Here is a 15,920-nt window from a genome sequence, read left to right as displayed (position 1 = left end):
CTCTTGAAAAAAATAACAAAACTATATCCTGATATGTTCTGCCAACATTATGGAATCAGTTGATAAGAAGACATTTAAAATATCTTGAACTTGTTTTTCTTAAATCATACAGAAATTATTATAAGTTGTCAATCCCCATATTAGAACATACCTCCTATTATTTGAGGTCGCAGGGCTGTAAAAGGACCAACTGGAGATGTAAAATATACCAATAATTATACATTCTTTTTAAAAAAATGTAGACATAAATAGTAATAAAACATCTTAAAAGTTGTAACTTACCTATAGGTTACATATTTTGAGACTGATATCTCAAAAGCCAGATTATTTATGTTTGCTTGTTAATGATTCTTGGGAAAGGCTGTGTAGCTTAGTGATTAAGGAGCACAGGTGGGTTTTTGAGTCAGATTGCCTGTGTTCATGTCTCAGCCCCACCACTTATTAGCTCTGCGACCTTGGGAAAGAAATGTAAGCTCTCTGTGCCTTAGTTTTTCATCTATAAAACAACACAACATTGTTGTGAGGATTGGAAAATTAATATTTGTAAAGTACTTAAAATGGTGTCTAACATTTAGTATGGTGTTTAAGAGTTACCTGCTATTACTATGTTTTCTGCTTTTTCATTTAAAGGATCTGTAAGAGAGGACATTGCTAAAACTTGGTAAATGCTGATCTGTGGTATTTTTCAGGCCCTAATCACATGACTTAGACATGAGTTAGTAAAGAGAAATATTTTCAAAGCCACTTCTTTTCTTTGCTTCAAAAGTTAATTATTGAAGAGCTATTTAAATTTCTAATAAGTTAGAAAGGAAAGCAGTTGTTTTCTTTGTTTTCTTTTTGTAAACTTTGTTCAATTATCAATACACAAATTCTTTTAGAAATTATTCAACAGCTATTCTATATCTATTACATATGCTTTCTTTAAAAAGGGATATGAACAATAAGATCTAATTCTTACCTTCTAAAACTTAGTTTAATAAGACAACACCCATTAATAATTTCAGAAAAGTGAGCATGTATAAAAACTGAACATAACAAACTATAAAATGAATGATATTTTTAATAAATTCCATGGACAGAAAGAAACAGATTAGTGTTGTGAATTGTTAGAGAAACCTTCAAGAAGGAAAGTAGGCTTTTATGAAAAATTTGTAGAGAAGAGCATATGGCATTTTAGGGAGGAGAAGGATATACTCTTAAAAAGCAAACAAATTGTGTTTGTATTTTTTATTTTCTAATTTCTTGTTATTCTGGGCTTTTCTTTTCATAAGTCCATATACACACATGCATACCGTTTTTTTTCTTAGCCCTTTTCATCCATAGTTTATCAGAATAGTTAAGAGCATTATTTGGGTGTGACTCCTAACTTAGCTACATAATAATAACAAATTAATTTGCTAAACTTTATCCATAATGTGAGCATAGTGTCCATTGGAAGTATATAGGAGAAGTGCCTGATATTAGAAAATGCTTAATTAAATACACACACATATACACACACAGAGTCTTGTAACAAGTAATATACCTCTTGGCTATGTTGCTTTCTTCCCAATTTTCTGTCTTTATCGTTCTTCCTACAGCCACCTCTCCATATTGAGCTGGGATGTCAGGAGGGACACCCGTAGTCAGTTAGCTTTAAAAAGAAAGAATGTGGCAGTCATGATCTTTCAAAAGACAGCTGAGACAGAGACCAAAGGTTTTGAGTACTACTGTTTTTTAGTTCTCGGGAACAGGAACTATCAGACTTTATAGTAGACAATTCAATGTTATCATTCCTGTCTACTAATAGATACCAACAGAATGCACTCCTAAGGTAAACTAATTAGGGAAAAGATTACAGTTTCTTTGTTTAGCAACTGTTTTCCAAATGTGGAAATATTGACCCACGATTCATTTTTTTGTGTTGTGTTTGATGCTGATGGTGGGGATTAGGTTCCGTGATTGCAGAGGTCTTCAGTTCTTACTAACAACACAAATGGAAGAACTAAATAAATTCCAGAAGCTCGTGAGAGAAGCTGTGAAAAACCTGGAGGCACCTCCGTCTCGTACTGTGATTGAGTCCGCAACCATCTGCCACCTCCGACCAGCCCGGCTTCCTCTCAACTGGTAGGTACTCGGAGAAATCATTTGATAAAATGGCATCATTCCATTAAACTGGATTTATTCTGAGAGAAGAAATAATGGTTCCTAAAATAAAAGTTTTTTTCATTTGAATTCATACAGAAATAGAGCTGTGTTATTAATCTAACTTAAAAAAAAAAGTCAAGGACTACATACTGAAAACCTTTTCTTTTTTCTAATATGGCATATTTGTTGAAAAGAAGAAGTAAAGTATAAAATACTAAGCCTTTCTTAAAAATTACCTGGTGGCTGGTTATATTTGTGAGCATTTCACTGACAATTTCTCCTTTTCCAGCTGTGTCTTTTGTAAGGCTGATGAATTGTTCACAGAGTACGAATCGAAGCTGTTTTCTCACACGTAAGTTCTCTGATTATTTCCCGTGAGGAAAATGAGATATTTACAAGACTTGATGTTTTAAATTAGAAAACTATTTCTCGTACCATAATCTATTTTATATATTTTTTCTCTTATTAAGTCAAGTCAGTAAACTTTGGCATTTGATCATTTAACACACTCAGTTTTACTCATGCAGAAGTTTAGCCTCAAAGTCTCATGTCATGTAGTCATGTCTGATGGACAGAGAGTTTGGGAGAGTAACAGACTCTCTGGTCCAACAAATTTGAACTCAAATCCCTGCCCCCTATTGTGAGCAAATTACGTCTCTAAGCCTCAGTATCCTTATTGCTGAAATGCATATAACAACAACACATACCTCATGATTTTTTTTTTTTTGGATATTGAATATGAAAATGCATATTATTGCTTAGAATACTGTTTGATACATGGTTAACGTCCTATAAAATGTTAGCTCTCATTATTAAAATACTTTCTCCAACAAAAATTTGAAATCTTCATCCTGTATAAGGAATTAAGCTACTCAGTAAGTGCATATAGCCATGGCATTAGCAAAATCATTTCTGTTTTACAAAAGTGGAAATTGAGAAAAAACTAAGTTCTGACTGCCTCAGAAAGAGATTGTCAGTGTACTTTTAGATCATCTTGTTGTTTTGGGGTTTTTGTTTGTTATTTTGTTTATTTATTTTGCATCATTGATGGTGATAGTTTGTGTTTTGTATTATTTTAATTCTCAAAATAAGATTTCAGCCTGGGATTTATAGTCATTTATTATGCCAGGTGGTTCTCAAGAAACAGGGGTCAAATTTATGATGCCTAAAGCATTTTCAGAGTTGCTATAATATTTTCCAAAGGCTTGAAAGCATAATACTGTAGATATAACAGTAAAAATTGTTGAAATTTTCATTAGTGACCTTGTTTTCCGTGACCTGTACAGTGCTTTTTTACCCACAGACAGTAGTTACGGTTATTTGGTTCTTATGTGTCTTCAGAGTCAAAGGCCAGACTGCAATATTTGAGGAGATGATAGAAGACGAAGAAGGACTGGTGGATGATCGAATACCCACCACCAGCCGGGGTCTGTGGGCAATAAGTGAGACGGAGCGATCCATGAAAGCTCTGCTGTCATTTGCAAAGTCACATAGATTTGATATTCAGTTCATTGATGAAGGAAGTGCTTCAATGGATCTCTTTGAAGCTTGGAAGAAGGAATATAAGGTCTAGTATTGTAAAACTTTTTTCCAATATTTAAAGTTCACCTTTACATTAATTTTAATAGCTACTTTTCTTTTTCTCTCTTTAGTTTTTAAAAATCTGCTTAGAGACTTGAGTTGTTACAATTTTTCTTTCCCTAAAATGTGATGATTGTAATTATGAAAAATAAGTACAGTAATACTGAACAAATAAGAAACTTTTATTTATTAAATTACTCAAAGAAAATGATTATTAAAATTAAAATATATAAAACCTTTTATTTAGCTGTCAAAATGGTCATTCTGTTCTTAGCTTGAGCTTACCTTGGTATTTTGTGAAATTAGAGTGGGGACTTTTTTCATTTTTCATTTTGTTTTGCTTTACTCTGTGAATAATAACCAACCGTCCACAACCTTGAATGAAGGCTGGACATCATAGTATTTCTCAATATACAGGGCTGGAAACCGTTGCAATTAATAATGTATAAAGTGACCCTTCATAGTAATGCTGTACTAATTTTGTCATATTGTAACTGTCTTTGAGATGAGATTCCAGAATTCATTAATTTTGAAATTTTTTTAATATTTGGATTTGTTAATTCATTATCCTACTTTGCAGGTGAGATGGGTGAGGCAGTGGAATAAGTCTTTTACTTATAATTCTATGTAATATCTTTTTTAATCTAAAGTTCTCTCATTTTAAAGCAGGATAAAAATGCCTGTCCAGAAATATAAGGCATACTGTCTGTAATACCAGTTTGTATGTTCGATAAATTGGGGAAAGATACTTTGATTGTGTTGAAATCATTGGTTTGTAATAATTGTTTTTCTTTCACATTACTATTTTAATCCCCTGGCTGGTTTGGCTCAGTGGATTGAGCGTCGGCCTGCGAGCTAAGTGTCGCTGGTTCGATCTTCCAGTCAGGGCACATCAGAGAAGGAAAACTCTGACTCCAAAAAAACCTCCGCTGCCTTGCGGCATACCTCTTCAGGGGAAAGGCTAAGGGAGTAAACCCCGACAGAAAATCCGGAGCCGGAGTCCCTAAGGCGGTTTGACGTTGTAGTCAACACCGGCAACTCCTGCGGGGCACCTGAAGCCAAGCTGTATTGACTCCGTCTTTCCCTTGGACCCTTCAGCTGCGAAGAGAGGGGGGGTCTGCTGCATGGGCAACAGCAGACCCTCCATATCACCCTGCCCAGGCTCTGTAGCTTCAGCTTCACTGGAGAGGACACTCCAGCGTCATCGCAAGATGTCGATTCAACACGGGAGGAGACAGATACCGTGTCACTCCCGAGTTGGACTGCACAGCCATTCTCGGCGGTGCAGATAGACTCTTATGAAGCCACACCATCGTCTCTGAGACGGACGGCTGCCGACGACGACTATTGAGCTCTAAAGATCTTTGGTCCTTGATACAGTATTCTGTTCTTAAGAATCTAAAGAGGCAGTACTTTGCAATGTCCCCTGCAGATTGCCAGTCATACTTTCTTATCCTAAAAATGGCCTAAGAATTGCTTATACTTTAGACACTTAATGAAAAATATGTATGTCATAAGACCTCCCTGAAGACTTTTTACCAAGGCACATCTCAGTGGTTTTAACCAATTTTAATTATGCGCTTTACCAATGTCTTTGTCTTTTCTGTTCCTCCAGTTGCTTCATGAATATTGGATGGCTCTGAGGAACCGTGTCTCTGCTATTGATGAGCTGGCTATGGCTACAGAACGTCTAAGAGTCCGTGATCCTAGGGAGCCAAAGCCCAACCCCCCTGTTCTTCACATCATTGAACCACATGAGGTAATTTGCAAGTAAACCACAGAAAGGGCACAGCAGGGGAGGGTCTGGTCAAGGAACTAGTGTAAATGACCCATGGACATGGACAACGGGGTGGGGACTGACTGTGGGATTTGGGGTGGGAGGAGCGGGGCAGTGGAGAGCAGTGGGACAGTTATAATAGAACAACAATAAAAAAAGAAATTAAAAAAAATTTTTTTTAAAGAAAGCACAGCAAATAGGTATCAAAAAATTCAACATTCATAGAGGAGAGAGAGTCAGGGCAGTGCTCTCTTTAATAAGTATATATTTAATCACTCTCTTAGTTTGATCCATGTGAAGTTGTTTGATTATGTAGGTCAAAACTGGTCAAAGATGAGCAATTTTATATCTAGTACTTGCTTAAAATTCATTATTTTGGTGCATTTGTTTCTCTCCAGATTGCATATTCATCTGTGTTTGAACACCTTCTATGTGCCAGATCAAAAGATGATCTTGGTCAGTTGTCAGACCTATGTCCTATTATGGCAGTTTTATCAGAACTAGAAAAATCTTCCCTAAGAACAACCAAAACTTCTTCAGTGTTTGCCTTTGCTAACGATGAATAGATATTGACAACTTATCTTCTAGTAAAATCCCTCTTTGTTTCTCAAGATTAAAAAATAACTCTACCAACCTAATCTATTCCATATTAACAATATTATTTTTCTAAATGACTTATTTTTATTCCTTTTGTGTGTTTATTTCTTTAAATATTTTTCTTTCACTAAAGCTTGGAGACTAAATTCAGAAAAAATATGTAATATTCATTATATATTATTTTACTTAACTTTTAAAATAGAATTGGGAATAAGTGTTTTCTATGAAAACAAATTTCTCTTATTTTATTTTACTTATATATTTATATATTTTTTGTCTATTATAGTCTCCTGAGGAAGTCCACAGAGAAGATGTGGGCATGGAGATTCTTCTCTGGGTTTCTTGAAATCACTCTGGCCAGAGTAGCATATTATCTCATTTTTCTTTATCCCATGGATATATTACAAAAAATAGTGCACAAGTAGAATTATGATTGATTTTTTAATCCAACTTAAAGTGTATGGAAAACTTCCTATTTAAAACAATTCTAGACATCCAGTCAAGATGGAGGTGTAGGTGAATACAGCTCACCTCCTCGCACAACCACAGAAAAAATTACAACTAGACGACAAAATAAATATCTCCTAGATTCATCAGAAAATCTAGCTGTATGGAAGTCTGACAACCAAGGAATTAAGGAAGTCACATTCATCGAGAGGGGTAGGAAAGGCAGAGAAGCAGAAAGGTGAGGAGAGGTGGGGAGACGCAAATGGGAGGTCCCACACCTGTGTGTGGTGGATAAAAATCGGGAGGGACACCATGGGAGCAAAGGATCTCAGCGCTATACTACACCACCCAGCCAGGGTTCCAGTGCCAGGAAGATAAGTCCTCATAACTTCCCGCTGTAAAAACAAGTGGGGGTTGGGGTGGTGGAAGAAACTGCAGGATTCTCAGGAGTCTCTTAAAATCCCACAATGGATTTAGGACTTACACAGTCTGGGCTTCAGCACTGGCGTAGCAGCTAGAAGGGCACCAGTGGCTTATGGAGAGAAATTGAAGTGTCTGACATTAGGGCAAGTGCCAGGGGACAGCTTCGTTTTGGACAGAAGTCCAGAGGTCAGGGAGCAGTATTGTTCCCTTTCTGAGCCTTCCCTTCACACAGAGCCACAGAGTAGTGACACCATATTGGAGACTCCAGCAACCTGGTTCACACAGGTGGCCACCACCCTGGAGATGACCTAAGGCCCCATCCAACTTTCTGGTGTACTTTTCTCCAGTAGGCCATGCTACTAAGACAGGAAGGCAAAGCAGCTCTACCTAATACATAGAGGCAAATGCAGGGAGCTACCAAAATGAGCAGACAAAGAAACATGGCCCAGATGAAAGAACAGAACAAAGCTCCAGAGAAAGAACTAAACAAAATGGAGATAAGCAATCTATCAGATATAGAATTCAAAACACTGGTTATTAGGATGCTCAAGGAACTCATTGAGTACTTCAACAGCATAAAAAAGACCCAAGCAGAAATGAAGGTTACACTACAACAAAATGAAGAAAAATTTACGGGGAACCAACAGTGAAGTGGGTAAAGCCAAGAATAAAATCAATGATTTGGAACATAAGGAAATAAAAAACAATCAGAAACAGCAGGAAGAAAAAAGAATCCCCAAAAAACAAGAATAAGCTAAGGAGCCTCTGGGACAACTTCAAACCTATCAACATTCAAATCATGGGTGCTGGAAGGAGAAGAGAAAGAGCAAAAAATTGAAAATTTACGTGAAAAAATAATGAAGGAAAACTTCCTAATTTTGCAAAGGAAATAGACATACAAGTCCAGGAAGCAGAGAGTCCCAAGCAAGCTAGACCCAAGAAGGACCACACCAAGACACATCATAATTAAAATGCCAAAGGTTAAAGAGAATCTTAAAAGCTGCAAGAGAAAAGAAGAGAGTTACCTACACAAAGGAGTTCCTGTAAGACTGTCAGCTGGTTTCTCAAAAAAAAACTTTGCAGGCAAGAAGGGACTAACAAGAACATTCAAAGTGATGAAAAGCAAGGATCTACAACCTATATTACTCTACAGCAAAGCTATCATTAAGAATTGAAGGGCAAATAAAGTGCTTTCCAGACAAGGTAAAGCTAAAGGAGTTCATCACCACCAAACCAGTATTACATGAAATGTTAAAGGGACTTAATTAAGAAAAAGAAGATGAAAACTATGAACAGTAAAATGACAACAAACTCACAGCTATCAAAACTGAGTCTAAAAAACAAAAACAAACAGGAAGAGAATCATAGGTATGGAGATCATATGGAGGGTTATTAGCGGGTAGGAGGAAGGGGGGAAATGAAGGAAAAGGTGGAAGAATTAAGAAGTACAAATTGGTAGGTACAGAATAGACAGGGATACTAAGTACAGTATAGGAAATGGAATAGCCGAAGAACTTACATGCATAAACCATGGACATGAACTAAGGTGGGGGATTGCCAGAGGGAATAGAGGGTACCAGGTGGGGGGAGGCAAAGGGGAAAAAATTGGGACAACTGTAATAGCATAATCAATAAAATTTTTTTTAATTCTACATTGAATTTTGTCTTCTATAAAGCAAAAAATATATATACATTTTCTTTTGAAATATCTAGTATCCATTTTGCAATTTTGAGTTTTTACATGTAAGTGGGTTTTCTTAAGACACATTTATATTATTGCTGAAGGATTATGCATGTTTAATGTAATTTTATTATTGTTCTGAGAGAGAATAAAGTTGTTTTGTTTTTTAGGTAGAGCAAAATCGGATAAAGCTACTAAATGATAAAGCTGTTGCTACATCACAGCTTCAGAAAAAACTTGGGCAACTCCTTTACCTAACAAACTTGGAGAAGGTATCGTTTTAAAAGATACTGTATGTCAATAAACCACTTTAGCGACTCTTTCCATTTAATCTTTTAGTCCTGTAATTAATGGTATAGGATTTTTTTAAATCAGTGTTTTATTTGTATTAGTTATATGAGTCGGAATACTAGCTATATCTGCAATAGCTACACATATCACAATAGAAGATGATCTATAGAAAATATGAAACACAAATATGTTGAACTATAGTTGTGTCCAACCAAAGTTACATTTATATATATATATCATGGATTATTCTTGTGACATGATATAAATAGTTTAAATGGTGTTTTCTGTGAATGACATAAGAAAATGTTCATGTTAGAAAGTTGAGAGAAAAAAAATAAAATTATAAATGGAATATAATCTCAGTTATATGTGATTATGTTTGAATTAAAAAGTAATGAAAACAAATTTTTAATATATTTAATTTTTTTGGCAGTCAACGAATAGTTATTGAGCACCTGCTATATATATGCATTGTCCTAGGAATTTGAGATAGACAGATTTGGTTCCTGCCCTCAAGGAAATTTAAGTAATTTGATGTGGACGTATCACAGGCACTAGATCAAGTAGTGATTAATAAGATATTAGCAATTCAACCGAACTTGACAGATTAAATGCAAATAAATCACTTAGAGAAGAATGGACTGCATTTAAGAGTGCTACAGAAATTTGAAGATTAACATGTTCTATTGTCAATCAGCTTTTTCCAATGTCAGGTACTGGTCAAGTTCCAGTGAGATTCCAAAGCATAAAGAAGGTCTCCAGTAGAAATTTTCTGAATAATATTAGGCAACCACGTAGACTCTTTTATTGAGAGTCTGCTACTTGTTGAGGGATGCTACTTCTTTGTAGGAGAAGCAGGTGATGGCAAGCCATCGTTTGTAGTAGCCAAGATGTGAAAACAACTTAAATGTCCACTGACAGATGAATAGATAAAGAAGGTATGTGGTGTATATTTAATGGAATATTATTCAGTTATTAACAAAATGAAATATTGCCATTTTTGACAAAATGGATGGACCTTGAGAGCATTATGGTAATGAAATAAGACAGAGAAAGACAAATACCATCTGATCTCACTTTTATGTGGAATCTAATAAAAAAAAAACAATAGAACATCAAGCTCATAAATGCAGACAACTGATTGATGGTTGCCAGAGATGGCAGTCATGGGGACGGGTGAAATCAATGGGTAAAGAGAGTCAAAAGATACAAACTTACAGTTATAAAATAAGTTAACTCTTGGGGCTATAGTGTACAATATGGGACTGTAGTTAATACTGTGTTCCATATTTGAAAGTTGCTAAGAGAGTCAAGGATAATCAAGAGCAATTTTTTTTTTTAACTTTGGTTAGTGAAACCATGGACTTAAAAACTTTAGGGATCTATGATTCTAATTTACTTTCCATTGTTTTCTTGAGTTTTACAACCTGTCCATTTGATGATTTTGAAGCCCTTTTAATTTTTGAAATAGTTTTAAGGAGATTTTGAAAAGCTATTATACTTCAGCATAATTCCCAGACTTAGACAGGTCTCAAATCAATAATTTCTAGTTATTTGCTTTGCCTTAATGAGATTAGAAAAAGGGTACTGAGAAGAAATCAGTATTAATAAGGAGTTACGTAAATAAATGCTGCCTCTTCCCATGTCTGTGAGCCCGTGCTAAGCAGACATGTAGAATGTATAATTTTTTTATAATAAAACCTAATTTGAAAATAAAACTTGAGAATTTAGCTAAGTTATATTTTTATTTTCATTTTGCCTTCTATGGTAATCACAACTACAGTAATATAACTTTTAACAAACTGTAATAAAAATTGTTTTCCTTTTTTTTGTTCACTTCTTTAATGAATATTATTTGTAAATCCCAGGAATGATAGTATTAGGTAATAATATATAAATTATTAGTTCATCTCAACCATCAGGATATTAAAATTGCAATTGCCAGAATTTACTTCTATAAACGAGTTGTAAAATATGTATCAGGTTTTAAAATGTAACTAATATACTTTTGAATTCTTCTCTTTTTTGGATAGTCTCAAGACAAAACGTCAGGAGGTATTAATCCGGAACCTTGTCCAATCTGTGCTCGGCAGCTGGGAAAACAGGTGAAATTATAATAAGCATCACATGCATTTATAAAGCACTTTACAGTTTTCAAAGGCTTTTACATTCATCCTCTCCCGTCCACCAAGCTCCTCCTCTCTCAACAGCTTTGTCTGCAAGGCAAATACTATCTTTGTCTTAAAGTTAGGGCCAAAGTTTAACTGGGCCACGTATGTTTGAGCAGTGTTTTTCCATAAGTGATAGGTGAAAACATATTTCTAGAATAACTCCATCTTTTATATTAAAGATGCATAGTTTTGAATATTGTTTCCAGTCACAAGATTGATTCTAAATAATTTGACTTTGTCAGTTTAACGTGGTTATTTGGTAATTGTACAGAAATATAACACAGCACACATTGATTTACTTTAGAAGGTATTTCAAAGGTATAGTAACATAGCTTTTACTTAGCATTATTAATATCTAGTAATACCAGGATTTAAAGTGCAAATAACAGCAATCCTAGGGGAATTTAGACCTTATAACAACTAAGTGTATTTCTCTGTAATATTAGTATACAGATGTCTGTAAACTTGATGACATGTTCTTAGTTCTCCTCAAAGAGGTTCTTATTTTTATTCTACCAACTTTGATTTATAAAACTATAAATTCTGACTTTGTAAGGTAAGGCAGTGTCTACAATATCAGAATATTCATTGCTTTCCAAAATCTGAAAGATACGTCTATTACTATTAAATGAGTAAAAGTGTTCTTGGGAGTTTTTTCTATGCTACTGAGAATGGGAAGTTGAATATATGACCTCCATAGTCTGACCAGCAATAATCAGAAAGAAAGTACCTTTAACCCTGGTCAGTGAGGCTCAGTTGGTTGGAACGTTGTCCTGTAAACCGAAAGGTCGCCAATTCCATCCCCAGTCAGAGCACATGCCTAGGTTTTGAGTTCAGTCCCAGGTGGGGGGCGGGGGGGTGCGTGCGAGAGGCAACCAATCGATGTTTCTCTTCCTTTCTCTCTCCTTCCCTTTCCCTCTCTATAAAATCAATAAGTATGTCCTTAGGTGAGGATAAAAAAATATTTTAAAGTGCCTTTACTTTCCATGATGCATGAAGAAGGTAAGATTTTAAAGGACACTTGTTGATAATATATCTTAAAGGGATAGATATTACATTGGAGACTGAGTGGAAGAATGGTAATGTACAGATACTGGTGATTTCTGATAAAAGTCCGTGATAAAAATGTGATAAAAGTTAGAATTAAAATGGAAAGCATCATAGTTAAGTAGTTTCTTTGATTTTAGTTCTGGTAACATTTGTGTAACTGGGTTGCCTCAGAAATTTCTCTTAATTTTTGTCCTAAACATTTCCAGTTTTTTAAGTTCTTTTAGGTGCATTATTTCACTTAAATATAGCATAACCCAGGGCTCCTAGAAATAGGTGAACATATTGGATTACAATAAGAGTAACAAAATAATACTTTTCTAACTGTTTGTATCCAAAATCTTTAGGAACTCCAGATCCTTTCCCTCTAGCACCCCAATTCTCCTCCTTCCTCACTTGAAAACTATGGGAGCTAACTCACAGGTACTGGCAAATGCCCCCGAGGCAGTGCCATTGCTCTTCTGATTAGGCCATTTCGGTCAACTTGCTGTCACTCCTAAGGCTCTGGTGCCGGATGTCTCTGGTTCCTCCTCCATTGCGGATGGACCTGCCCTGCTCTTCAGCTTGTCCATCTGAGCTCTCACGATCTGCTCAAGTAGAGGCAGAGTCCTTTGACCCCAGTGGCACGGAAGGTACACAGGGTACAGAATAGTGCTGCTCTGTCTGAGAAATGCCAGTGAAACAGCTCTTTCATTTTCCTGCAGCCTCAAGTCCTGGGGGCTCTGGCCCAGGTCCTTGAGGGTTAGAGAGCAGCCCGAAGAGCACCAGCCAATAAAACCCTGAACAACCCCTTCCCATTCCCAGTCATTGCTTCTCTTCCTTTAGTGTGGGTTCTCTTCCAAGGGGCTCTTCAGTCCATCCCACAGAGTACCTCGGGGAGGCCGGGCCACACGCCATCTTCCCATACAAGTTCATACACATCGTAGCTTGGGTCTCAGGAGCGCATCACTCAAAGCACCACTCTGTTTTTATTATCGTCGTTGGTTTTTACTAGGTGAAAAGGTTAAATAATTAGCATGAGGTGTCAGAGCTTTTAGAACTGAAACTCGGTTAAATGTGATACTCTTCTACACCCCCTCCCACTGCCAAAAATGGGAGAAGTCCCCATAATACGCTCCAAAATGGATTATTGTACCTTTCTTGAGATACAACGTGGGTGTTTTCAAAAATACCTTTTTATTTGTTTATTTGGGAATTTTTTTAATGTATCCAGACCACTTTTAAATTAAATGGAGATAATAGCCCATCTTATTCCCTATATAATACATGCTTTAACATGTTAACATCTAAGTCTGTTTAATAAGTTGTATAGACTATATTGAGTATGACATTCAAATTAATGTTCTTCTTAGTTCCTGTATTATATCCGCCCTTGAGAGTACTGAAGGGGTAATTCACGTTCTTCCTAGATACTGAAATGAGAGCACCAACTAATAAAATAATGATGACTCTTGACTATTGTGCTTACTATTAGGGTGAGAAGAACTAAAGACTATGAAAGCTTACTCTAGTTAGTTTAAACTACTTAGCTTTTATGGCTTATAGAATATTAATATCATAAACTATTTAGGACGTGAAATTATGACTCCTTTTAACGTGTGTATAGATTGGAAGGCATCTTTGGCAGCAGCTCACTGAGGCATGTTCTGTGTTTTCTTTTGTAGTGGGCAGTCCTGACCTGCGGGCACTGTTTCTGTAATGAGTGCACTTCTATTATTATCGAGCAGTACAGCGTGGGGTCTCACAGAAGCTCCATCAAGTGTGCCATCTGCCGCCAGACGACGTCTCACAAAGAAATCTCCTATGTCTTCACCTCAGAGAAAGCCAGCCAGGAAGAGGACATCCCTGTAAAGGTGAAGTTGGTTCAGAGCATGTAGAAGAGTAGCCAGAGCAGTGAGAAAATCAAAATCAGAATGAGGCTGGGAATGTGCAGAAACCACTCCCGTCTGTCTGTGGCCACGCCACCTGAAAGCGTCCGCTTTCCCATCTCCCCTTTCCTGCGGTAGGAGCACAGAACACTTTTTTCAGTAGAATTAGCAATAGCTGTGCCCCCAGTGACACAAAAGGATCTTCTTAGAACTCTAGTTCCTTATTATTTTCTCTAGCATTTCTTTCTGCTGCAAATAGAGCTCTGGTTAAATTAGAGATGTATTTAAAGAAAGCTCCTTCCTCATTTTCAGTTAGCCTTGGAGATCAGGGAAAAAGGATGTTTCCAACCAAGCTGAAGGAGAAAATAGATCAGTTACTGAAGTCAGTGCTCTTTCAAATGGCATGGATTAATATTTCAGGGTACAGCAAAAACTGGGCTTTCTCTTCCTCACTTTTTTCTCCCATGCTTCATTCAGAACTTTAAGGAGGTCCCTATAATTTGAAATCCAAACAGTACCTATAATTAGACTTTCTCCCTGAGAGACACTTTTTAATGAAAAGCCTGTACTAGACATTTTTGTTCTTTATTTTTCTTAAACCTGGGTTGTTGTTGTTTTTTTCCCCTAACCAAACTTAGATGAAGGGCAAATAAATACATGAATGTTTTGAGATAGTACAGGATATGGGCCAGAAGGAGTAGTCAAGAGAAAAGTGGGCATGCTCTTAAGCAAGAGGTGGTAGACTCTGTGTCCTTATTCCTTCTCTGGGTCTCTGATGGTCACTTCTCACTTACGTTTAAGGATTGTATTTTGTGGTAGAATAACTGCAAGTTGAAACTGCCTAAAAGGCAGTTTCAATTAAGATGTTAGTATATTAGGCAGTTGTTAGAATGCCCCCGCCCAAAAAAACTATAGTTGAATTAAAAAATATCTCATCATTGTTTATTCCTGCTATTATTTGAGTAAAACCTGAAAATACCAGTCATGTTGCTGTCTAGAAAGTAAGAGTGTAGAGAAAATTTGGAGAGACCAGTTTGGGAGGCTACAGCAGTAGTGATAGTGGCTTTGATTATGTTGGTGGCAGTGGAAAAGAAAAGAAGTGGATATATTTAAGAGATATTTATATAAGGTTGAATAGTAAGATAGAATGGTGGAGGAATTGATGAAAAAGGGAGATTTCATAGGTGACCCCTGGTTTCTGATGTGAAAAATCAGGTGGATAATGGTGCAGCTATTGTATTAAGATATCTGGAAGAAGAGTACAGTATTCCCTCACTTATCACAGGTATTACAGTCTAGACACCCCTCCCCATCCCCTCATGATAGGTGAAAATCCGCGAAGTAGGAACCTTACATTTATTTTAGTACTTATATATATTTTAAGACTTTATAAACCCTTCCCACACACTTATAAACCATTCCCAGTCCCTTATTAACCTTTCCCACTCCCTTATTAACCTTTTCCACACTTTCGTAAACACCACTTATGTTCTTAAACATGTTCTACACTCTTAAACCTACGTAACTTTAACAACATACGTATACAGTACCGCAAAATCCCGCGATATAGCGAAAAATCCGCAAATAATAAATAAATATATTTTTAAAAATCATGCGATACAGTGAGGCCACGATACGTGAACTGCGATATAGAGAGGGACTGCTGTACATTTAGACATCCTGTCTTAGAGGGGCTAAGACATTCAAGTAGAACTATCCAGCAAACTGTTAATATGTGGAGCTGGAGATTTAAAAAAAAAAAAATGCAGCCATTGGCATAAGTGACCTTTGCAGCCACAAGAGTGAATGAGATTACCCAAGGAACAGAACATAGAGATGAACTTTAGATCAGATCCTGCAGGACTCTGTAGCTTTTTAAAGGTGGAATAAAGGGAGCAGAGCTAAAATGG

The 15,920-nt window shown here is 36.3% G+C and overlaps 1 protein-coding gene across 1 annotated transcript in view; it reads left to right on the top strand.

Moving 5' to 3' along the window:
* Positions 1–15,920, top strand: part of SHPRH (SNF2 histone linker PHD RING helicase) — a 70,782-nt gene that overhangs the window by 39,622 nt on the left and 15,240 nt on the right. Inside the window, exons 19-25 of the mRNA XM_090279945.1 lie at positions 1,933–2,106; positions 2,417–2,479; positions 3,469–3,694; positions 5,324–5,467; positions 8,804–8,905; positions 10,958–11,029; positions 13,807–13,995. Of these exons, the coding sequence (XP_090136071.1) occupies positions 1,933–2,106; positions 2,417–2,479; positions 3,469–3,694; positions 5,324–5,467; positions 8,804–8,905; positions 10,958–11,029; positions 13,807–13,995 (970 nt within the window). The remainder of the gene's footprint in view (positions 1–1,932; positions 2,107–2,416; positions 2,480–3,468; positions 3,695–5,323; positions 5,468–8,803; positions 8,906–10,957; positions 11,030–13,806; positions 13,996–15,920) is intronic.

Source organism: Furipterus horrens, unplaced genomic scaffold, assembly GCF_987537825.1.
Source record: "Furipterus horrens unplaced genomic scaffold, mFurHor1.1.pri manual_scaffold_6, whole genome shotgun sequence".
Lineage (NCBI taxonomy): Eukaryota > Metazoa > Chordata > Mammalia > Chiroptera > Furipteridae > Furipterus > Furipterus horrens.
This window is presented reverse-complemented; position numbering and strand designations above follow the sequence as displayed.